This window comes from Humulus lupulus, chromosome X (assembly GCF_963169125.1).
Source record: "Humulus lupulus chromosome X, drHumLupu1.1, whole genome shotgun sequence".
Taxonomy (NCBI): Eukaryota; Viridiplantae; Streptophyta; class Magnoliopsida; order Rosales; family Cannabaceae; genus Humulus; species Humulus lupulus.
The window spans coordinates 201,518,385-201,543,940 of record NC_084802.1 but is presented as its reverse complement, the minus strand read 5'-3'; the positions used below and the strand labels follow the sequence as shown (position 1 = coordinate 201,543,940).

The following is a 25,556-nucleotide window of genomic DNA, read 5'->3' as shown; positions in this document are numbered from 1 at the left end:
AATTGCTCATAAAATTTCGATCATAAAACTCTTAGTATTGGGAACAATTGTGTAATATTACAAATGGTAGAAACCGATATTGTTCTGTCTAGAAAGATTGGTTGTTAAATAAGGTTTGTGATAGCGTTACCCTCCACACTTACCTGGGAACCTCGGGGAGTTCTGTCTAGGCAAGTGTGGGTCTAAAGCGGTACCTTGGCAACCTTCCCAATCGGCCTGGGAACATTTCGAGCATCTACCTTTGCACTATTACATTGTTGAACTTATTACTATAAGAAAACCAAGCTTGTTTTGTCAAAATAAGCAATTTCACTTTGCTTAAAGGTTGTTTGGTCGAAAAGGTTGACTTGTGATCCACCATACTTACTCAGTAACCTCGGGGAGTTCTAGTAAGGCGTTGGAGATCACCTGAAAACCTCCAATTCTACCTGGGAACAAGTTTAACAAAAAAAAAAATCAATAAAAAAAAATCAAAAAAAAAAAAAAAGAGAAACATAAAATACATCTAATTCTGATTTCTGAGAGTGGATGAATCATCACGAAACTTCCAGTGACACTTCTTCCAATTCATCTGCCACTCCTACCGGAACTCCTTCCACCAATCATGCTTCTCCACAAACTTTCGCTGATAATAACCCATTCGCAATGGCTCGCAATGATGAAATCCAACCCAGAACTCTCAATGACTACCTCCATCCTACTCGCACTTCCACGCCTTCATGCATTATCTTCCCTCCTAATATGCCCGCATTAGACTTTAAACCTGGCATGATTCAACTCTTGCCTACATTTCATGGAATGGAAAACGAAAGCCCATACGTCCATATCAGAGAATTCGAGGAGGTGGTAGCCACATTCTATAACCGAGCCGACAATGCCGATGCTGTGCGACTGAAGTTCTTCCCTTTCTCCTTGAAGGACAAAGCCAAAAGCTGGTTGTACTCTTTGAGACCTAGGTCGATTGGAACATGGGAGGAGATGACCAAATCTTTCTTTCTGAAACACTTCCCCAGCCATAAGACCAACAGTCTAAAACGACAGATTTCCACATTTTCCCAAAAAGACAATGAAACGTTCTATCAAGTCTGGGAAAGATTCAAAGATCTGTTAAATCAGTGCCCGCACCATGGCTATGAGAACTGGCACTTGGTCAGTTACTTCTATGAAGGCCTCACGAGTCGTGAACGCCAGTTTGTAGAGATGCTATGCAATGGTGAATTCCTCGAAAAAGAGCCAGACGATGCTCTTGAATATCTCGAAGAAACTGCAAAAAAATCTCACACCTGGACTGGTCCAAGTGCTACTGACAGCACCAACCGACACAAACCATCAGGGATCTATCAACTTCGAGAAGAGGATAGTATTAAGGCCCAACTCGAAGCTTTGAAAAAGCAGTTTGAGGTCTTAATGACGAAAAATGGGCAAAAGTCGCACATGATCGCTCAAGTGGAACCGCAAGAACCTTGCTTTGTTTGTGGAGGGACGGAGCACTTAGCTAAGGACTTCTTAGCTTTGAATGAAATGAGGGGGGTTTATGAGGAGCAATGCAATGCCTTAGGGGCATATAACAAGCCATTCTCCCATACGTACAACCCTGGTTGGAGAAACCACCCAAATTTCAGTTGGAGAGATTCCCACCAAGTTCAATCGTCTGGAGGCCAATGGAGAAATGAGCAACAAGTTCAACCATCAAAGGCGTATTCTGCACCTCATTACAATGCTCATCCACAACGCAATTCTCTCGAGAATACTCTTCATGCATTCATGGAGGAACAATCCAAACTGAATCGCCAAATGATGGAAGAAATCAAGGAAATGAAATGTCAATTCTCAAAATTGACTGAATCCTTGGCCATTCCTGAAAAAGGCAAACTTCCTTCCCAACTGAAATTCAATGTTCAAGGGCAACACATGGCCCAATCTTCAAATTCAAATGATCAAAACGTCAAGGAAGTGAATGCCATCACGACGAGAAGCGGTAAAACTTTGTCAGACCCACCCTTTAAATCCAACTCTCCCAGTATTCCAAAAGTCATTTCCGAAAATCCACCACTCAATGCCACCCCAAAGGTACCATTCCCCTAGGCTTTGAAACCTGTTGGGAAACTTCCTGATAACCGAGCTGAACTCCTTGAGCACTTGACACAAGTGAAGATTAATCTTCCTTTGCTTCACATCTTTAAACAAGTGCCTGCTTATGCCAAAATCATCAAGGATCTTTGCACTGCAAAAAGGAAGCACCATGTCAAGAAGACTGCTTTCTTGACCGAGCAAGTGAGTGCGGTGATTGAACAAAAGGCACCGCCAAAATACAAAGATCCCGGTTGTCCCACCATTTCTTGCCAAATTGGGACCCATGAAGTCAGCCAAGCCTTACTTGATCTTGGCGCGAGTGTCAATCTCATGCCTTATTCTGTATAATCGCAACTCGGTCTTGGAGAAATGAAGCCAACATCTGTTGTACTACAGCTTGCTGATCGTTCCACCAAAAAGCCTAGGGGTATCGTTGAGGATGTATTGGTTCAAATTGAAAAATTCTATTATCCCGTGGATTTTCTTATTCTTGATACCCAATCTGTGGTGAACATGGAGTCTAAAATTCCTATTATCCTCGGACGACCATTCCTTGCTACTGCAAATGCTTTGATCAATTGTCGGAATGGTCTAATGAAGATATCGTTTGGAAACATGACTCTTGAAGTCAATATCTTCCACATCGGGAAACAACCCCGAGAAGATGATGAATGCTATCAAACATTCATGATTGACTCTTTAATTCCCGAGGAGGTTCAATTGCGCAACAACTTTGATAATCTTGATGAACTCCTCCTTCTGTCCGACAACGAAAGTCCAAGCTCTATTGAGTCTACTCTTGCAATATCAGATCGCATAGACTCACGCAATAAACGGACTCATTTTTGGCAACCTCGCTTTGAAGAGCTACCTCGCGAGAGGGCACAGCCGAAAACTTCAGCCGAAGAGGTTCCAATTGTTCAATTGACCCAACTTCCCAAGGGTTTGAAACATGCCTTCTTGGGAGATGGTGAAACCTTTCCAGTTATCATCTCATCCAACCTTCAAAATTCTCAAGAATTGCAGTTACTCGAGCTACTGCGAGCACATAAATCTGCGATAGGTTGGACGCTTGCTGATATCAAAGGTATTAGCCCGTTAATTTGCTCCCATCGGATCAATCTGGAGGACGAGGCTATCCCTCGAAGAGACCCTCAAAGGCGACTGAACCCCACGATGAAAGAGGTTGTAAAAAATGAAGTTTTGAAATTGCTAGATGCCGGTATTATTTACCCGGTAGCAGATAGCAAATGGGTCAGTCCAACTCAAGTTGTGCCCAAGAAATCTGGTGTCACCGTTATCCAAAACGAAAAAGGGGTCCTTGTCCCCACAAGAACGGTGACGGGGTGGCGCATGTGCATTGATTATAGAAAATTGAATGCCGCCTCCCGCAAAGATCATTTTCCACTCCCATTCATTGATCAAATCCTTGAACGTGTAGCTGGTCATCCTTTCTATCGCTTTCTTGATGGCTATTCTGGCTATTATCAAATTGAGATTTCATTGGAGGATCCAGATAAGACCACTTTCACTTGTCCCTTTGGCACGTTTGCTTTCCGGCGTATGCCATTTGGCTTGTGTAATGCACCAGTTACTTTCCAAAGATGCATGATGAGCATCTTTAGTGACATGATCGAAAAAACAATGGAAGTATTCATGGATGACCTAACCGTTTTTGGAAACTCCTTTGAGACATGTCTTCTTCATCTTGAAGCTGTTTTAAAACGATGCATCGAGAAAGGACTTGTCCTCAATTGGGAAAAATGCCACTTCATGGTATCTTCTGGCATAGTCTTAGGCCACATTGTTTCTGAAAAAGGAATTGAGGTTGATCAATCCAAAGTCGACCTTATCTCCAACCTACCGACTCCTAAGACTGTCAAAGACGTTAGGTCATTTCTTGGTCATGCTGGGTTCTATAGGAGGTTCATACAAAATTTTTCAATGATTGCTCGTCCGCTTAGCAACCTCCTAGCCAAAGATGTTACCTTTGGGTGGACACCTAAGTGTGAGGAATCATTCCGAGCGCTTGTCAACTCGCTCACTTCCGCTCCCATCATTCAGTCACCCGATTGGAGTCTTCCTTTCGAGATCATGTGTGACGCCAGCAACTTTGCTGTGGGAGCTGTGCTAGGACAACGAAGGGAGGGGAAACCCTTTGTTGTCTATTATGCAAGCCGAACTCTCAATAGTGCCCAAATGAACTATTCAACTACTGAAAAAGAGTTGCTTGCCGTTGTCTTTTCCCTTGACAAATTCCGCTCTTATTTGATTGGATCACCTATTACGATCTTCATAGATCACTCCGCCCTTAAGTATCTCCTTTCCAAAAAGGATGCTAAGGCGCGATTAATACGATGGATCCTTCTCCTGCAAGAATTTGACATAACGATCAAAGACAAGAAAGGTGTTGAAAATGTCGTCGCGGACCATTTGTCCCGACTTGAATTCAGCGATCCCGCTGACGGTCCACCTATTCATGATGATTTCCCCGATGAACAATTGCTTTCTGTTGCTAAGTTGTCGTGGTACGCTCACATTGTAAACTACTTAGTAACAGGTGAACTCCCATCTGAATGGAGTTCACAAGACAAACGCAAATTTCTGGTCGAGGTGCGCAATTTCTTTTGGGATGACCCATACTTATTCAAGTATTGCCCCGACCAAATCATGCGAAGACGCATCCACGACGATGAGGTGTCTAGTGTGCTGAACTTTTGCCACAATGATGCTTGTGGTGGTCACTTCTCTGTGCAGAAAACCGCTGCAAAAATCTTGCAATGCGGCCTTTACTGGCCCACCTTGTTCAAAGACACCAATGATTTCTGTCGATCTTGTGTAAGGTGCCAAAAGTTAGGATCCTTATCTCGTCGGCACATGATGCCCTTGAACCCAATTCTTGTTATCGAAATATTTGATTGTTGGGGGATAGACTTTATGGGACCGTTTCCACCTTCTTTTGGCTACCTTTACATTCTTCTCGCTGTGGATTATGTTTCCAAATGGGTCGAGGCTGTACCATGTCGAACCAATGATAACGCTACAATTGTCAAATTCTTAAAAGAAAATGTGTTATCAAGGTTCGGTACCCCTCGCGCTATCATCAGTGATCAAGGCACTCATTTTTGCAACCGATCCTTTGAGGCTCTTATGCGCAAATACGGTGTACTTCATAAAGTTGCAAATGCCTATCATCCACAGACCAATGGTCAAGCCGAGTTAGCCAATAGGGAGATAAAACACATTCTGGAAAAAACGGTAAATCCCGACCGCAAAGATTGGTCTACACGACTTCTAGACGCTCTTTGGGCATACCGCACTGCTTTCAAGTCCCCTCTTGGGATGTCTCCCTATCGGCTTGTCTTTGGAAAAGCCTGTCATTTACCTGTCGAGCTCGAGCATAAAGCATACTGGGCTATCAAAGCCCTAAACTTTTATATGAATGCCGCAGGTATCAATCGCAAACTCCAGTTGTCCGAAATTGAGGAGTTGAGAAACGATGCATATGACAATTCCATAATTTATAAGGAAAAATTGAAAATCGCTCACGACAAACAAATCCTGCGAAAACACTTTGAGCCAAATCAAAAAGTGCATCTGTACGAATCTCGCTTGCACTTGCATCCCGGTAAACTGCGATCGCGATGGACTGGTCCATTTGTAGTGAAGCAAGTATTTCCCAATGGTTCGGTGGAGGTCGAGGACCCAACCGATGGGAGAATTTTTCGCGTCAATGGCCAAAGACTAAAGCATTACATTGAGAGTGTGAGTCGTGTTGAAGAGGTCCTTCTTAAGGACCCAATCTATACACTCTGAAGTTCTGAATGGTTTGTTGTTGTTCTTTTTATTTTTCATTAGCTTTATTTTTCTGTCTTTCTTTTATTTTTGTATGCTTTTCGTTTTTGTATTTTGTTTTGGGGTTTTGTTACCAGGCTATTTTCGCTCTCACCTCATGGACATGGTCATCATCCAGGTGTTCTCTTTCCTTATCTTTTTCATTGCTTATTCATTTTGACATTGAGGACACTGCCTGATTTTTGGTTGGGGGTGGTGAGCATGCATTGGCTTTCATTTGGAAAATCTTATTGTTATGTCATTAGCATTCATTTGGAAAACATTATTGTCTTGTTGAATTTTTAAGTCAAATTTTTTCAACATTATCCAAGCATGAGTAGAATTTGTTGGTTTGAGTCAGTTCTTACTATATTTAGCTATTAAGAAGTGATTTTCAGAGTTTTTTTGTGCACTTTCCAAACATATGATAAATAAATTGGTCGTTAACACAAATAGTTGAGAGAAATTTCAAGGTTAAAGTTTTTCATTTTTTTGGTGAGTTGTGAGAATTGAGAAAACAACTTTTTGAACTTTTATTGACCATTTGAGTTGGTAAAGTCACATTTTTAGAATTTAAAACATGACATTTACTAGAGGGATATTTTTCACTTAAGAAAAGTCTTTGTAATAAATATGTGTTCTATTTATTGTATTTGTAATTTCCTTTTTATTTTTGTGTTGTCTCTTGTCAAAAAAAAAAGAAAAAAAAATTTTTAAAAAAAGAGAAGAAAACAAAAGAAAAAAAAATAATAGAAAAAGAAAAAAAAATTAAAAAAAAAAAAAGAGAACAAGAGCAACATTTTCTTCTATTATTTTGTAATTATTGAAAAATATATATATATATATATATATATATACATATTTCTATTACCATTATTTTGTGTAAATGTATTAAAAAAAAAAAAATTATTATCATTATAGTTCAATTTCTTATTTATTATTGTTAGTTAGTTGTCATTTTGTTCTTAGAGCCTTCTCATGTAAATCCCAAAGGTTGTTTGTCAGTTGAATTCCAATAAGTTGATTTGCCTATCTTGTGATCAATATTTGTTCAGATTGCTTGTCCTAAAAAGTTTATCTTTTCTCATTTGAGTGTAAACTGTTACATTTCCAACTCCTAGAGTGTAATCCTTCCCAAAGAAATACTTTCAATGCCCGTGAGGAATTTGGAGTTGAGATCTTTATACTTTGGAGATTTTTCGATACTATTTGTGTTATGACTTGTGATAAAAAAAGAATATGGTTTGGTGCACACACACACACAACTCTGAAATCGCAACTATAGTAGCTTAGATAGTAATTTCTGACTTCTTACTGATAATTTGAAAATGTTTAGATGATTTTGCTTGGTTTGACTTGATTATTCAACTTGACAATTTTCTTTTTCGCTCGAATTGCTAGGGACTAGCAATAAGCTGGTTGGGAGTTGTGATTAGTGGTGAAAAATGTACATTTGTTGATTTTAATTGTCAAAATAAATTAAGTTTTAATTAATATTTTCATGGAATTAATATGATTTATTTTATAAATGAAAATATTTTATTAGAATTTAATTTATTGTTATTTTGTAGGAATTAAAGTGCATTTTGGCATAAAGAAAAGAAAGAAGAAATAAATAAATAAAGGAGGAAAAGTTGGCATTTTTGCAAAAATTGAAGCCCAGAAATTCAGCCCAAAGCACCACAGGCCCAAAGCTTTCCCTTCTCTCCAGCAGCCACTTGTCGCGCTCCCAACCTGCCACGTGTCCCAGGCAGCTCCTCCAGCTTGCGCCACCTGTCTCCACCTGCATTGACCATATGCACATATATGCATATCTTCCTTCTTCCTTCAACGTGAATGTGGCTTCAGCAACTTGCCTCACCAATTAACATACCCCAACATATATCTTAAGGCCCAGCCTTCACTCCAACATCAACGGCCCAACTCCCTTCAGCCTCCAACACATCAAACATTGAGCATCTAGATCCCAACGTGACCCAAAGGCCCAGCAAGCCCAATCCGACATCTTCCAACAGCTGCCTACGTGGCACCCCCTCATTGGATGAAAGTGGGTCAAAACCCTCTTGTGTCACCAGCCATATTTTGTGGGTATTGGGTTTGTAAAATTGCCATTTTGAGCTTTAAAGCTCATGTTTTTGTGGTATTTTAGAAAATGAGCATTTTGACTATACACAAAAATAGCTAGGGCAATATTAATAATAAGATTTGATTTTTCAAAATCATATCTTATTATTAATATTTCAGATTTATTTTGTAAACCCCATTTTGTTGTTTAATTTCTTTTTAGTCATTTTCCCCATCTATAAATAGGGACACTTTCTTCACATTTGGTATGTAATTTTTAGAGTAGAGAAACTATAGCAAAATTTCCACTCACTTTCTTCTCATATTTTTTTCTTAGAATTTTGTGAGAATCATGAGCATAATGGCCTAATCTTCCTAAGAAGGTTAGGGATGATTCCATATGCAAGTGATGTTATTTTGCTACTTTGATTTACTATATTCTTAATGTAATATATTTGAGTTATTTATGTTCTTTCATCTCTATCTTTATTTTGTTATCTCTATTTACTTATGCTAATAGTATATAGGATTAGTCATGCTCTTTCTATGTGCTTCTAATTAGTAAAAGTAATATTGATACATAATTTGATGTCTAATCTTCTATTGCATTATTGCCCTTGGGTATTTTGTCATTTTTAGATTTTTCATAAGATTAACATTGTGCTTTTAAAGTAAAGAACTTTATAACTCAAATGAACTTTTGTTAGAAAAACTATGGACTTTAATGTTAGATTTTCCAAGTAAATGTTGGGATGTGAACTATTTACTTGTGTATTTTTGTAAATCAAGTAACCAAGTAACTAACACAAGCATATGGATGATTCTTGAAAACTTTCATTTTCTCAAACTCTTGATTACATCTTTCCTTTATTTCACTTATCTCATTTCATCACTTTATCAAAATACAATACCAAAATCTCAAACATCTTTCCATTTACAATTTTATTTACTTCTTGTTACTAACTTTTTGTGATATTTTCTACTAACCTTTTGATTTTAGGTTACCTCCTTGTGGATCGACCGCCCGATCTTACTACAACTACCGCTTAGTGTAGTCACATTTTGGGCGTTAAACATTGATCAATAAAATCATATAATAAACAAATTAGTTTTGTTTAATATATAACCAATTAATTTAGTGCACATATAACAATATAAAAATAAACTAAATGGTTAAATATGAGGCCTAAATTAAACTTGTTTGAATATTTGATTATATACATAATTAAAAAAATGATAATTTAACCAAACCAGTATACATAACAAAATTTAAACAAAATAAGAAAGTAATAAATTTGGTTTATTATATTAAATTATGCATTATAAATTAACGTGTCCTACAAAATGTAAATCATTATAATTAAATAATTGGTAAAATAAACTAATTAGTTTTGATGAATTCAATTCAAGATAAACATACTTATATGAAATTACTAATATTAGTATATTGTGATGATAAATTATAGACATTCAAATAGATTTGTTTATACATACTCAAGGCATATAAAAAATTTCATAAAATCAAGGGTGTCATTTCAAAAGTTACCTTTTCAAAACAAATAATATTAATTTAATTTTGGAAAAAAGTAAAATTACCTTAATCAAACAAAAACAAAGCAAAACAATATAATTTATTATTTATTAAAAATGGGAACAAAATAGGTGTGAAAATGTAATTAGAAAACATAATATTATTATTGTATTTCTTAAACTATTTTGTTATCCAAAATATAATTTTTCCTATTTAGTTTGGAAATTAAGTTATTTATATTTAATTTAAAGAATTTTTAAATGATTAAAATTAATTTTTAAAAAATATTATAAAGTAGACCAATTGTATGATGTCAGATACATGAAGAACTTGACATTGGATATTTATGACACAAAAATAATTGGTAGTAAATTACAATAAACTTTAAACATTGGGATTTGATACTCCCCCTGCCCCCGCCCCCGCCCCCGCCCCCACTCTTTTTTTTTTTTTTGTGAATATCTCTTCCAAACCAAAATGCTCTAATATGCCATATAACACAATATAATGAAAAAGAAAAAAAAAACTAAGGCACTAATTTTTCTTCTTTCTTTCTTTCTTTTTCTTTCAAAGTGTTACTGCACTTTATGTCTCGTTAAACCTTCCTCACTCTTGATAGTATTTTTTTTTTTCTTTTTCTTTCTATAAACGGCAGAGGGATTATAATTTTATGCAGAATTTTATTTTTCATTTCTTTATATCGTAATTCTGATTTTTTTCTACCCAACAAAATAAATATATTGATTTGTTTCATTTATAATATATATAGTAAATATGTGAAATTGATGATTTACAGAATATATATTACAATAGACCCAAAATCTGCATATTTCTTTTGAAAAATTATTTAATTTTTTAGAAGTTTCATCTTGTTTGAAGAACACCAGACTTTATTCATCTTGTATTGTCTTTCAATTGAAAAATCCAATCATATTAAGCAAAAAAGAAAAAGAAAAATTAGTGCCTTTTGTTTAGTTTTTTTTTTTCTTTTTCTTTTTCATTATATTGTGTTATATGTTATGTTAATTTTTGAGCACTACGTTTTTTTTAAGTTAGCTCTTGCGTTTGGAGGAATTTTTTCGCCATGTATATATAAAAAAAACATTGAGAAGGGAGATAAAGAAAGATGCGAGAAGAAAGAAAAATAAAAAAAGAGTAAGTAATTTTTATTTTCTATTCCAATAGATTGTGTTATCTGGGCATGCTATTTTTGAGTTCCTGCGTTTGTAACCTTGGTGAGGGAATTCATCCAAAAGTGTTATATTATTTTATATAATATAATGTTAGATTAAATGATAATATAAATGTGATTTATTATATTTTATAATATAATATTGAGAGTTACAAGTTAGACACACATATATATATATATGTGTCAAAGTGTAACATATTTTAGAGTTACAAAATTAGTTACAAATTTGTAACTTCTAAATATTACCCAATAATGTGTAGATTGAGAGTCTACACATTTTGAGATTTAATGTTATAAGTCATAATGTGATATGATTGTTGAATATATATTTTTAACTCCTATTAGATAAGAGATGTAAATATTGTGCTATATTTTGCACAAAAAATCAATATATGATATATTTGGCATAAATTTAGCATTATGCTCTAATGCACAATTATAAAAGTTGATGCAGAAATCAATATTTCATTAATGTACATTTGATATTTATTGAAAATATACAAAAATAATAATTTTCCTTTAAATTTTATTATTGATAGTTAAAAATAATAAGGTAAAATGGTGATTATTAAAAATAATACTAAAATAATAAAAATGACATAAAAATATATAAAAAAAATGTAGCATTTAGGATGATGCAAAATATGCATCATGATGCCAAATTTAGCACAACTTTTAACATATGTCAAATTTGATACAACTTTTAACACATTATTTGAAGCAATTTTTTTTGTAAAGTGAGCTATATTTTAGCAATGCATAACCAATTTGGCACTTCATTGGAGATGCTCTTAGGTATATGAAGGTTATAAAATCATGTGAGAAATGTATTGGGACGTTTTGAGAAAATGTGCAAAATTAGGAGTTTACAACAGCTAATGGATTGGTGGAATTTGAAATTCAAAGGATGTCTCAAAACTCTATAAATAGGAGCCTAATGTTCACTTGTAAAACACACAATTTCTATCCACTAAAGCACTTGGCTAGAAATACACAAAAAATGCTTGATAATTTCATAAAGTTATTTTCATTTGTGAGTTCCATTAGTACTTAGAGAATATGAGAAAATAAATTTTTAGGCAAAAATTTTAAACCTTATTCAAATTTGTGATTTTTATTACTCTACACTTTTATTGTGTGAGTACGAGAGTTCTTCCTATTATTCTTGCTCTTATTTTATTCTTCTATTTTCATTGTTTTTACTTTTTGCTTCTTCTTCGTATATTTAATTATATTGTTACGCTTAAATTGTATTTTTTATTTACTTCTTTTATTACACATCTCTCTAATTTGTTTGTACCTATTGTAATTAAGTTGTAAAAACCGGAAGAGGAATTTTTTGTATCAAAAGCTCTATATCACACATTAATCGGGAAATGTTGAGAAAAATAGCATTACTCAGACCGAGAAGTTGTCTACCGCCACGTGTCTACTAGAAGCACTGAAAACTCATTGAACGTTGATCTTGGTATAATTATTCTCATGTGAAATCATAGCCGTCCAATTCAGCTCCCGACATGGAAATTCAGCCAAGAGAGTTATAAAGAGTGCCCTTCTCCGAAACCCTAAATTATATTCGCTGTCTCCTCATTCATCTTCTTTCTCTGTTATAATCTAATGCCCACGCAGCCTAAGCACTTTGAGTTCAAGTTTTAGGGTTTCAATGATTTTATGGGTTTTGTTTTGCATTTCAGAATTCTGGAGGTCCAAATGGTGAATCTTTAAAGTGGCTGAATGCTTAGATTATTTTCTGGGCATATTGAATCATTATTTATTGAATAGGAAGATCTGATGCCTCTCATTCTTCATCGTATAATTTTTATTTTTATTGTTTTAGTTACCTTATAGTATAATTGTATATGGTTTTTTCTTAGGGCCAGTGATGCTATTCTATATTGCGACTGAAAGTGCAAAGTGTCAAACTTTGTATAAATGTCGAAATTTATGAACTAGGACGGTCTGAGGCCTTTTTCGTTTTTCTTGTCTTAGTATTTTCGACCCTTTTCAAAAAGAATTTATTATTTAAAAAAAAAAATTGCTGTGGGTGATGAGACTAAATTTACAGTTATCCCTGTCTGACTTAGTGCTGACAACTTGTAATCTGACACAGCTCTTTATAACGTTGGTTATTTTTCATGTTTAAATATTTTCATACTGTAATTTGCACCCTTTGGAATCTATATTTGCTAAATGGAAAGTAGTAGAGTTATAATATGGGTTTTTGATAGTTTTGTTTCGATTTTTATAAATTAAAAAATTGAAGCGCAGATTGAAAATTTCAAGGTACTTCTAATTTAACAAATTTTTTTATATTTGTTTTTTCTTGATCATACAAGTTTATTAAACAAAGCAAAACGCTTGCAAATTGGAATGAGGATGGAAAATCAAGCTGTTTTTAGCTCCTCAAATGACCTGAAACATTTACCTAAAAGCAAAATCTAAGTATAATTTATAATAATTCTACTAAGCTAGTAAGCTTTTCGTGAGACAAAAAAAAAAGTTAATTAAGTAGTGGAAAATCTAATGCTAAAATAATAATAAGTTATTTTTCACACCATGACCATTGACATTAGAACTATCTCTTGATTGGGAAATCCCAAATTAATTTGGGCATTTGAAAATCTAAAATCATCCTCAACATGAAGATCTGAGCGGTTCCCTATATTTAAAGTGGCTAATTTCATGTTAAGTCACCACCACGGCTTTACACAATCTTGTTCCAGAATAGTTTCATGTTAAGTCACCATAGCTTTACACAATCTTGTTCCAGAATAGTTTCATGTTAAGTCACCATAGCTTTACACAATCTTGTTCCATAAACTCATTTTTCTAATTGGAAGAAAACGAGATCTTGTCCTTTCTTTAAGATCGAATTTGATGATATAAAGAGGGGGGGAGAGAGAGGGGGGGAGAGAGAGAGAGAGACAGCGACAGAGAGAGAGAGTAGATTTTCCAAGGAGACCGGACCAAATTTACCCAAATGCAGCATTCTGTGTGGCTCGTGTCAAAAACGCCTATTTGATTACTACGTGCCTTTTTCTTACCCTTATTTCCCTCCAATTCAGTTCAGTTTTACTCTAATCTTACTTGATTGTGATGTAACGGTTAGTTCCATGCTTGGCCCAATTATCCTTGAGATCAACAGGATTTGAAAGATCGTGCCCTTCGGCTGCAAGACGACTAAGCAGCTTGTTGAAAGCACTCCCGCTCATTTTCCGACCGCCAACTCGAGCATGCCTTTTGTTGGGCACAGATGGTAGTGGATACATTGACATGGTGGTCGTGCAACATGAAGACTGCCAACCCCCATTCCCCCACTTGTAGCATTGTCTAAGAACTCCAGTGCAGGAGCATACAGGCGCTGGCATGGTTGACTCGTCGTATACAACCTGGTTCAACCCCAAGTCCTGACCTTTCCAATCAGACTTAGACACAACCAACTGTTTGTTATCCTCATCACCTTCTCCAACCATACTCTGCCCGCCCTTCCACTCCTGTGACTTGACAAAAGTCATCTTGTTCAACTCCTCACTCTCTTTCTTAATTTTTCTTGGAGGTTTGGGAGCCCTCTTATTTGGTGATATTGGCTTGGGCTCCTTGATTCTCTTCCCCCTTCGTGACTTTACAGCATCCGAAGTATCTGCTGACATTGGGAGTGAATCACTTGTGTTCATTTCCCTTGTACTGTATGAAGCTTCATTTATATGTTGCAGCTGATGTACATGCTGTTGTGGGTGGTGCATATGCTTCACCCCGCGTGAAATTTGGCATCCTGGCGGACATGAAGACATATTACCATTACTCATTGAGTTCTCCCGATACTGGAGGGTTGCAATGGCATTATCTCGCTCTAGCATGGCATTGTTTCGTTCTGCTATGGCTGCATCACGCTGAAGGAATGCCATGTCTCTCTCAGCAAGGGCAGCCTTTTTCTCAGAAAGGGCCAGGTTTCTTTCTTGAATAGCTGCATCTCTTTCAGTCATTATGGCCATTATCTGTTTCATTGTTGGCTGATGTTGCATCATCCACTGCATAACAAGCAAACATCTTCAGTTCCTTGAAAATATATTTTGTTCACTTGTGTAAGATAAAGAACAAACTACAATATCATATGAGATTAGTTTCTTACTGTGTTCTGAAAACTAATTCCAGATACCTGACCCTGAGTTGGTTTAAACTGATCACCCTTGTGCCTCCCATTTTCACGATGCCCCGCATCATCCATCGGAAAGCCACCTATGTGAGTAAAATGCTCGATCAATTATTAGTTAAGCCAATGCAAGCTAAAGGCTCTGTGCTTATTGTTGGAGTTTAGGACGAGACAGTCACCAAATGTAATACTTTCAATCAGTCAAAATAGAAACATTCATATCTTAACTCATTTAGGACGAGACAGTCACCTTAATATATTCATTTTTTTTAATTAGTCATAATGAAGACATTATTACTTTTACCCATTTATACCTTACAATTAGCTTCGAAGATATTAATAACATGCATTGTAAGAAGAATAATTAGACACTCAACAAAATGCTTGATGGATGATGAATAGCTACTGACAACGATTAGATACTATCGTTATGTCCAATATTCCTTTTATTTAAACGGTGACAGTCTATGAAGATGAGCAAGCAAATGGTTAAACTGCCATAAAGTTTTTGAACAAAAGTTTAATGAAAAACAGAAGAACTTATCTAAATGTTTGTCTTTATTTAATATGTTATTCCAAGAAAAAGAGAAAGATAAATGATCTTTTACACAATGCTAGAAGTTAGCATAACACAGATTAGTATGTGTAACAAGATAAAGAGATTAATCCAACTTTCTAGCTTCATAACACAACTCTATTCATCCATCCCATCCTAAAGAACATAACAATTGAGCACTGTGGGTTTAGAATGAAACCATTTCTTGGGAATGAATTTTCATTACCAACCAAAACAAAGAGTTTCATTCTTTTATAAAAAGTTTCTATAAGCAGTTCAAGTCAACGGGATCCATTATAGATTTGAAACAAGATTGCAAAAATCCAGTCATACTTATTCAATAATTTTTTTAAATCATTTCCATATCCAATAAGACCCACTGGGTACTGCAAATGCTTAGACGCCCAGAGCATTAATAAAATGGAGACTGGATTTGCTGGCAGACTAACCATAAATATAAGCTATCATGTTTTGAAATCTCCCCAGAAAAAAATACTTCTACTGCTATAATTATATTATTAGAGATTAAAAAAAAAAGTTATAATCAAACAAAATCAGTAACAAATTCTAAAAATGAGTCTTAGTTAGCAAGAGAAACTAAATCCCTAAAAATCTAAAAACCCCAAACCCCACAAAACCAACTCGTTTACACAGTTACAAGAAGGGCAACAACAAACGAAATCAACCAAAAATACGAGCAAAATCAGTGAAGCTAAAGCTAAACTGAGAACCAGTGCGAGTAGAAACAAACAAAAAACCAGTACAATTTAGCGTCAGAGTCAGTCGACGAGAGTTGACGAAAATCAGAGAAATTGAAGAGAAAATGAACTGGAAATGGATATTCACCATAGAAGCAAAAAGAGCTGAAAGTAAACCCATACTTACTTGGAAAAGCAAGCCAAACAGAGATTATCGAAACCCTAAGCGCTGAATCCGAAAGAAAAAAAAAATCTAACGAAGAAGGAACAGTTTGGTGGAGAGGTAGAAGAAATTGGATGATTTATTTATTTATTTCTTACTTTTTTGTTTTTTTGGCTCTGAAGAGGGTGTGTTGTAGGGTGGGGTTTCACCTGTCTCTATCCTACAGTTTCTTTTTCTGATTTTTGATTTATTATTAATTTTTATATATATTTTGATGTAAATAAGTTAATGGAGCGGGGATGAGGCAAACTCTAGACACGGGCCCTCAACGTATGAGCCGTCCGTCTATATATGTGCCCTCGAGATTCGTGCTAATATATTTTTTTAATATTTATTTTCAGGCACGTGTGTAAAAGATTACAAATGTTATTGGAGTATGATTACAACAGAAAACCTAATCGGGTTAATATTAGTTAGCATAAATGAACATGGAACTTCCGTGAGTTTTATTACAATTTAACACCAACTTTATTATGTAGCACAATATAACATAAGCATCTCATTATAATATAAAATTATTGCTCTTGCAACGAGCTAATGTCCTTGCGACAACCCTTGAGTCTATACACTCAAGTTAAATAAATATGCGTATAAATATGGTACCTGTCTCTGATACCATAACACGAAATATGAAAAGATTGAATATGGTAAAATGTAGCTCAACCAGAATTGTTGAGACTGAGGAGCTTATATAGAACAAGAGAGAATAAGTTTGTTACAACAGAAAAGAAACCAGATCGGTCAAGAACCGATATTACAAGACAAGTTAGTTAAATAACTAACTGTGTAACTAATTAAGCTCCATGATAAGACTGTTAAGTAACAGCCGAGCTGATGTGTTCAATACGTATGTTCATAAATCATCATAATATAAAAACATAATAATACTCATGTTCATTACAGTCCATACATGTATATATCCAAACATGTATCACGACCAAAATCAAAGCATATCGTTAATCATACTATCATAGCATGAATAATGTCAAGCATAAATCGATAAGCAAGAATGAATACCAAACATACTCTCTGCATGCAGGTGTCCACTCTTCTTACCTTAACTCCAGCAATTAATTGATAACAACCCAAGTGCGATCTCCCTCAAGCCTCCTTAAACAACCCTATGTCACAAACAATAAAGTGTAGGTTTAGTTTCTCCTTAAATCAAAACCTACCATTACTTTCATAAACAATTCTAGGCTCTAATTAGACCTTAAACATGTCCAATTAAGTCCTAAGAACCTTAGCTTAAGATCCTCTAAGGTTACCCATCAAAATCCATTAAATTCGCTTATTACCAAGCTTAGATCCCAATTAAGACTCTAAAATAATCACATCTAAACTTGGCTTAGGTTTTAGAATTTTAGAGCTTTTCACAAGCTTTCCAACCATATAAAGAACATCCAAATCCAACATCGGAGTCAAAAGTTTGGCTAAAATACGAAACTCGAAAAATCGTAACTAGAAAATATATTTGAGCTGCGGCGCCCTCCCAAAAGGGCCGCAGCGCTACCAAAGTCAGAGAGCATTTCAGAGCCTAAATGAGGTGCACTTGTGCTGCTGCAAAAAAACCCAGAAAATTATGTGATTTCTCAACCATTTCGACCCCAAACATCCCAAAACACTAAGGGACTAAAAAATTTGCACCAAAATAGTTTATATAGCACTACATACATCATATAGGTAGCATCTAAACATCAAATCCACGTCTCAAATCAAGAATTGAAATTCTAGGGTTCTAAAACCCATTTTTCCCCAATTCTGAAATCCAACCAATTCAATAGTTTTCAGTTTAATTCCAAGCCTCAAATACATTCCTAAACATGTTTATATCATCAATATACTCATCTAAACAACTTAGGATCATCAATTTACGAAAATCAAGCAAAACCCCCAAATTTTCATCAAGAACACATGAAGAACAAAAGTATAAATTCCCTTACCTTTCTCTGAGATTTGAATCCTAGATGATGGTAAAGTCATCTAGGATTCACCTTTAAGAATCTAACCCTTAGGATTCATCCAGGAGTCATCCAGAACCCCTCAAATCAAGCAATCTAACCCTTTAAGAATCTCGAATTTTCCTTGGTATCTTAGAGGAAAGCTTGCTAGAGAGAATTCTAGAGGTAATATGAGGAGAAGAAGAACATATGCTGAAAATTAAAGGGGAAAGCTAATGGTCATCTTTTCTATACATTCACTAAATGACTAATTACCATACCACTATTACTAATTACCTTAAATAATAATTTGTACCCAACCCAAGTTGAACTTCCCTTTGTGACATTCTGCTATTATCGCTTGAAAGAATCCACTATTGTCGAAAATCAATAAAATGCATAAAACATAGAAATCACATAAATGTCCGTTCTCACATCTGACGAGCCTTAACATATATATATAATTCATATAACATTCACATATGAAATCACATAATTCACAAAATGACCAATATATCATTGGTTAGCCCGATTTTCCAAAATAACCTTTCTTTAAGAAATCAAATATTACAACTATCTCCCCTTACAAGAATTTCATCCCCGAAATTTACCTGAACAATTCTGGATAGTTCTCTCTCATGTCCGCCTCCAATTCCCAAGTCGCTTCTTCCACTTCACTGTTCTTCCATAGAACCTTAACCAATGGAATTGTCTTGTTTCTCAACACCTTGTTCTTCTTATCCAATATTTGTACTGACTTTTCCTCATACAAAAGATCTTCCTGTAACCTCAAGGTCTCATAGCTAAGCAGATGAAACAAATTCGACACGTATTTTCTCAACATAGATACGTGAAATACATTGTGCACTTCTGACAGTGTTGGTGGCAATGCTAATCGATAAGCCACTTACCTAATTCTTTCCAGAATCTCAAACGAGCCTACAAATCTGGGACTTAACTTCCATTTCTTTCTGAATCTTCTAACTCATTTCAATCAACCAACAAGGATACAGCCCCCCCCCCCCCCCCCCCCCCCCCCTCTTTTGTCTTCATTACCCAAAACATTATTGAAGTCACCAATAAGGCACCAAGGAACCAAGTACCTATTCTTCAAAGTTTTAATAAAATCCCAAGTTTGCTTTCTTTCTGACCAGTTAGGTTCACCATAGAAACCAGTTAAACGCCACTGATCCATCCCATCAATTTTAGTAAGCAAGTCAATATGGTGAGCCAAATAGCTAACTATGGAAGCCTCTTCCTGATGACGCCAAAGTATGGCTAGGCCTCCACTGCGCCCTTCGAGATTGACAACAAACAACCCATCATAACCCAAATATCTCTGAATACTCTCCAACTTTTCCTTTATGCTTAAAGTTCCACATAGGAAAACAAAAGTGGGTGACTTTTGAGAAACAATTTCTTGTAGGAATTGAACATTCCGAGGGTTCCCAATCCCCCAACAATTCCAACTTGACGAACTCATGACACAGACCCGCCCTAATCAAGTTTTGTGAACCTGTATCACCACTGCATAACATTGCTACATCCTCTTCAATTTGTTGCCCATTATCGATGCCTTCACTTGTGCGTCTTCTCTTTGATTCAAAGACCGCTAACTCTGCCCCTTGCTCATTAGAAGAACTGTGAGTATTCTCATCAGGCCATAATTGGATCCTGCCATCTGCTTGAGTTCCTGGATGTTGGATCTCTTTGTGTGTTGTCTTTATTGAAGACTCATCAATCTTAGTAGCTTATGTTTTGATGTCCCTGAGTTGGCTTGTACCCCAACCTTCCAGAAAGTTAGCATCACTACTACCACTGTAACGTCCCAAATTTCCTAATAAGTCTTAGGGCCTTGATTAGGGGGCCAGGATGGAAAATTATGTGATTATATGATATTTATGTGTGTCATTATGTGATTATGTGAGTTATATTATAATATGACCTGATATGCATGTTTAGGTGTATTGAATATGCATGAGGGTCCATTTATGATTATTTGGGCAATTGTTGTAATTTGGCCTGTTATGAGTATATTTGACATATATGTGGTATGTGTGTGGTACTACATTACTATGTGGATATGTTTGAGTTACTCGGCACGAGACGATCCTAGGGAGCAAGCTAATGGGAAAGTCACGACGGGACCCATACTTGACTCGGAGTGAGCAATGGGTATATTGGGTATTTAGCACATTACCGGGATATATGGTAATGGGAATGATTATTTGCTGATATATTGGGAGTTAGTGAGATCAGAAGGGAATTCTAGGAATTTTGACTATTTTACCCCGGGGGCGTTTTTGGAACCCCGAGCATTAGGATTTGCTTGAGGTTACTTAAGCTTGAAGTAACCTGTCAGAAACATAAAAGAACGTTCAGTACGTTCTCTCTCCCTCTCGTTCTCTTTTTTACGTCATTCGTATTTTCGAAGGAAACTCGAGTTTTAGGACTCGGATTTAAGCAAGGTTAAAGTCATAACGATTCTAGGGAAGATTAGAAGCTTATTAGCTAGAGGATTTAGCGAGAAACGACAAAATCAGAGGTAATTTAAGCTTTGAATTTCCAAGTTTCTGTTTCCTAAAGTTTCTTAAGTTTTGAATTTGGATTCTGTGTTTTAATGAGTTTTTGAGTTGTTTGAAACTTGGGTTTTGGGCCATTGAGATGTTTGGAAACTTTGTTTTTGGGATTTGGAGATGTTTGGATAGGTTTATTGAGGATTTAAAATGAGAAAATGGAGGTTTTCTGGCTGGGTTCGAGGCCAAGCCACGACCTTGTTCTTGGATGCCGCGACTCAAGCTTGACGAAGAAGGTGAAGAGGTGTAACGCCCTGGTTAGCCCAAGGCCGTCACACTATGTACCCTGAATAAAGCTTAACTTGCTAAATGAGTCATTAGGTTGTAAACGTGCATCTAGGTGTTATTAACAGGCTAGGGTGAAAATCTCGGTCAAAATGAATGGATATATTATTAAATTGTACATGGGATCCCATAAAAGTGTTTACAATCCAAAATGGTCATTCAATATAAAAGTTACAACCTGCCGACCTAAACTACAAAAATAGGGTTAAACCCTTGTTCCCCTGAGAAACACCTTAGTCGTGGTGGTCAAGCGGCCGCATATGTACACATCGCCACCTAAGCTCTCTACTCAAGGCTGGGTGAGCTTTTCTTTCCCTTTACCTGCACCACATAGCACCCGTAAACCAAGGCTCAGCAAGAAAACTTATTACTGCATGTATACAAATTATATCAAATGATTCTGGGGCTTGCAGCCCTAATCAGATGGTGACTAATAAGTCTTTCTGGGGTAGATGACTAATAAGTCTCTTTGAATAGATGACTAATAGGTCTCTCTGGGGTAGATGACTAATAAGTCTCTCTGAATAGATGACTAATAAGTAAGTCTCTCTGGGGTAAATGACTAATAAGTCTCTCTCGGGCCCTGCACCCTAAGCCATGTGACGTTTCAGTCACCTGAGCCTTTTTGGCCTTGGCTCTAAGTAACTAGCCTTAGACTAGCTAAGCGCTTTAGTTTTCTTCGACCAATAGATCAGTCAAGCATTTAATGATCATGTTGATTAGATCTAATCATTTCGACCTGCGTTAAACACGCTAATGCCACTCTTGACTCATAATCCAATACCATACGACCATCGCTTAGTACTACTGTCGATCATGACTGAGAAGTCAGAGCTTCACGACCAATACTAAACACCATTGTCATTTCTAACTAATAAGTCAGTGCCATTCACAGGTAAGCAAAGCTGCCAGACATTTAGAATGCAATCAATGTCCATGTACATAGTACTCAACATGCCTCGCCAATAACCATGCATGTCACATATTGGGTGCAGTTTTCTTACCTCTGGTTCGAGCGTGAAATAGTTAAAGAACGACCCTTGAGAACGATCTGACCTTAGGCCCCTTAGCGGTCACCTAATCATAACCAAATATGAAATCTCATCAATAAAATAAATAATAAAAAGGTTCATGAACTAAAACCCACTCCCGGGACCTTGAATCCTACTAAAACAGTTAGTAGATTCGATCTCGAGCCTAGAGAATCAAACACCCGCGCTTAAAACTCGCTAAAACCCATCCTGACACAAAAGGGACAGGTGGGCCGCGACCTGCCCCCAAGGGCTACGGTGCGCCCCCATGACAGGGAGCCCCCTGTCTGGGGTGCTAGGGGCTGGCCGCGACTTGCCCCTGTGGGTCGCAATGTGCCTGCTAGACATAACCCAGGGAGGCTCTGGGATACATTCAAGTCGCAACTTGCATGAACTCGGTCGCGACTTGACCCCGCGAACCCAGCTCCCCTGCATTTTATCCAATCTAAACTCAGCCAAATCTTCACCAAACCAATCCTAATATCACAATTAATCATCACCACAACATTATCACTACTTTAACAGCAAAAACCAAACTTGGAAACACCCCAAACACCAACAAATATCCACTTATAAAATAAAAATCTCAAGCTTTCAAATAACCTCAAGAGTAAAAACCTTGAAACTCATGCTAAAAACCTTACCTCAGTTACGATTTAAATCCCTTTCAGTTGCTGAAACACAACCCCAAACTCCAAGCCTTAATCCTCAAGCTTGAATTTCCTAGCCTAGCTTCAAAATTCCAAACCGAGAGAGAGAAAGAAGGAATCGAGAGAGAGAAGAAAGATAACTCTGTTTTTGCTGCTTTAAACCTTCTACAACCATCCTTTGGCTAAACATAACCCATGATCAAAATGACCAAAATGTCCCTAGGGCCATTCTAATCTTTCAAACTCAACAAGGGCAAAATTGTCATTTCCCACCTATCCCGTTAATCATAATTAACGTCCTTCGATTCCCGTTACTCTCAATATCCTCAATTAATTAATAAATCATATCCCATTACCCATTTATTCTCGGTAACGTACTAAGCATCAAATTACCCCCAGGCTCACCCCGAGCCCGGTAATTAACCTCGTTATGACCAAATCGCTAACTTGCATCCTAGGATCGTCTTATGCCGAATAGCTCGAACATATCCACATAATAATGTGGTCTCACCCATAACTCACAAACATGCACATAAATATACAAATATGCTCTCAATGGCCAAAATTACGAAAGTGCCCTTCTAATAAGAAGTAGGCCCACATGCATGCAATAATCATCATATAATAATATAACTCACATAATCATGCATATAATCACATAATTGCATATTAAATAAATTATGGCCCTCCTGGGCCCCTAATCTAGGCATTAAGCCACATTAGGGAATTCGAGACGTTACAAGGGGGTTGCTGGGCTATTTGAGCCGCGACGATTATTAGGAGCACCGTAGCGCTAGTGTAGGCCGAGAAGGGCTTTGGGCCCTGACTTGAGCGAGGCTACGGCTCTAGTGTTTGGGGCCGCAGCTCAAAAGGGGAAAAGTGGCCAAAGTGGGTTTTTAGTCATGGGAACTTAAACCTAAGTGCTCGGGATCGATTTTACTGCCCGGTTTGGTAGGATTTGACGTCTCGAAGGCTAGGACTCGGTCTGGAAGCATTTATTTACTCATTTTTTATGGGATTCTATATTATGGTTGTGACTAGGTTATTGCTAGGAGTTCAGAATTGATGGTCGTTTATTAGTAACCTGTGCTTGGACCAAATGTAAGAAAATTGCACTCATTATGTGACATACATGATTATTGATGAAGCATGTTGAGTGATATATATATGGAAATCTGTTGCATTGTGAATGCTTGGTTGTATTGTTTACTTGAGTAATGCACTGACTTATCAGTCAGAAACGACAATAGTGTTGAGTGCTAGTCGTGAAGCTCTGACTTATCAGTCAGAATCGGCAATAGTACTGAGCGCTGGTCGTATGGAATTGACTTATGAGTCAAGAGCGACAATATCACAGTGAGCGATGGTCGATATGATTAGATCTAATCAACAAAGCATTATACGCTTGTTCGACCCAATGGTCGAAGAAAACTAAAGCGCTTGGCTAGTCTATGGCTAGTTACTCAGAGTCATGACTAAAAGGCCCAGGTGATTTGATGGTCACATGGTTTAGGGTGCAGGACCCCAGAATGACTTAACAATCATCTATTCAGGGTGCAGGACCCCAGGATGACTTAACGATCAACTATTCAGGGCACAGGACCCCATAATCATTTATTTGTACTTGTTTGCATGCATGAGCAGGTTATTATTGCTAGGCATGCTTATTATGATTTGGTGACATGTTATTAACTGCTTATGAGAATGTTTGAGTTTTCTTGCTGAGCCTTGGCTCACGGCTGCTATGTGGTGCAGGTAAAGGTAAAAGAAAGTTGGATCATCCTTGAGTTGGAGAGCTTAGGTGACGATGTGTACATATGCGGCTGCTCGACCACCACGACCGAGGGTTTAAAGAGGAACTAGGGTTAAACCATATTTTGTTGCTTAGTTCGGCTGGTTGTAAATATTTTATTGTAATTAACCTTTCAAATGTATTTTGGGATCCCATGTATACAGTAAACGTTTTAGTGAAACGTTTGTATCCTTGACCAAAATTTTTAACCCTAAACCGTTAATCACATTTAGCTACACGATTATGGCCAAATGACCCGTTTAGTGAGTTTAGCACTATTTAAAATACACAGTGTAACGACCCCTGGGTAGTAGGGCATTACACTTGGTATCAGAGCAAGCCAAGGTTAAAGGTTCCTGTAGACAAGCTAGGCATGTACATTCGTCTCTAGAGACAAGCTCCACTCAGGGTATGGTAACTATTTATGTGGTTATGTGTTTAACTGCTTAAATAGAATGCAAATGCTTTACTTGCATACCTTATTAGGGAGCATGAGATTCTGTTAGGGCTTAGACCTTGAATATTGATATGATTATGTGATTACCTACTCAGTGATTATATGAATGTGTTATCTGTATGCTGGAGTTGAGAGCATGGTATGTATGTTGAAAGAGCAGGGGTTATGGATTGATGTATGAATGTTGTGGGTGAGTTTTTAGCACTGCAGTGGTTTATGAATGTGATGTTGTATGATTGTTCCCGTGTGGGAAGGCTTTTGAATGTGCTTATCATGCTTAATTGATCAAGTTATTAGCTGCAGACTAATCAGAGGTTATGTACCCAAGGTAGTTAATGGGACCCGATGGTGGTTATACCGAGGCTGGGAATTACAGCCAGGGCCTGAGCCCTTCACCTGCCCCTCAGAATTTGCAGCAGGTGTTTATGGATATGCAATTAAGATTGCAGAAGCAAGAGGAAGAGATCAGGTGGTTGAATAGCAGCAGGTTCTGTTAGGGAACCC

General features: G+C 36.8%; 1 protein-coding gene and 4 non-coding genes across 6 annotated transcripts; 3 read left to right on the top strand and 2 right to left on the bottom strand.

The window, feature by feature from the left end:
• Positions 1-1,026: 1,026 nt before the first annotated feature.
• LOC133807796 (small nucleolar RNA R71) lies at positions 1,027-1,133 on the bottom strand. The gene has a single exon (XR_009879689.1). It is a non-coding gene; the product is annotated as a small nucleolar RNA R71 (small nucleolar RNA).
• An 11,275-nt stretch (positions 1,134-12,408) lies between these two features.
• LOC133807509 (small nucleolar RNA snoR64a) lies at positions 12,409-12,489 on the top strand. The gene has a single exon (XR_009879418.1). It is a non-coding gene; the product is annotated as a small nucleolar RNA snoR64a (small nucleolar RNA).
• An 80-nt stretch (positions 12,490-12,569) lies between these two features.
• Positions 12,570-12,660, top strand: LOC133807510 (small nucleolar RNA snoR20a). The gene has a single exon (XR_009879419.1). It is a non-coding gene; the product is annotated as a small nucleolar RNA snoR20a (small nucleolar RNA).
• A 70-nt stretch (positions 12,661-12,730) lies between these two features.
• LOC133807498 (small nucleolar RNA R38) lies at positions 12,731-12,806 on the top strand. The gene has a single exon (XR_009879409.1). It is a non-coding gene; the product is annotated as a small nucleolar RNA R38 (small nucleolar RNA).
• A 451-nt stretch (positions 12,807-13,257) lies between these two features.
• LOC133807256 (protein BASIC PENTACYSTEINE6) lies at positions 13,258-16,432 on the bottom strand. Of its 2 annotated transcripts, none has more exons than XM_062245469.1 (3): positions 16,286-16,432; positions 14,824-14,930; positions 13,258-14,722 (listed from the first exon to the last, which is right to left on the bottom strand). In XM_062245469.1, the coding sequence occupies exons 2-3, from the start codon at positions 14,917-14,919 to the stop codon at positions 13,778-13,780; spliced, it is 1,041 nt and encodes a 346-aa protein (XP_062101453.1). In that variant the 5' UTR covers positions 14,920-14,930; positions 16,286-16,432; the 3' UTR covers positions 13,258-13,777. The 2 variants fall into 2 exon arrangements, with proteins under 2 accessions (XP_062101453.1, XP_062101454.1); XM_062245470.1 differs by having other exon boundaries at positions 14,851-14,930.
• Between the last annotated feature and the right edge of the window lie 9,124 nt (positions 16,433-25,556).

Bases quoted from the DNA above. Each gene is read 5' to 3' on its own strand.
- LOC133807256 (XM_062245469.1), bottom strand. From the start codon at position 14,919: ATGGATGATGCGGGGCATCGTGAAAATGGGAGGCACAAGGGTGATCAG. The intron at 14,723-14,823 runs GTAAGAAACTAA...CTTGTTATGCAG, and splicing joins GAATTAGTTTTCAGAACACA to TGGATGATGCAACATCAGCC.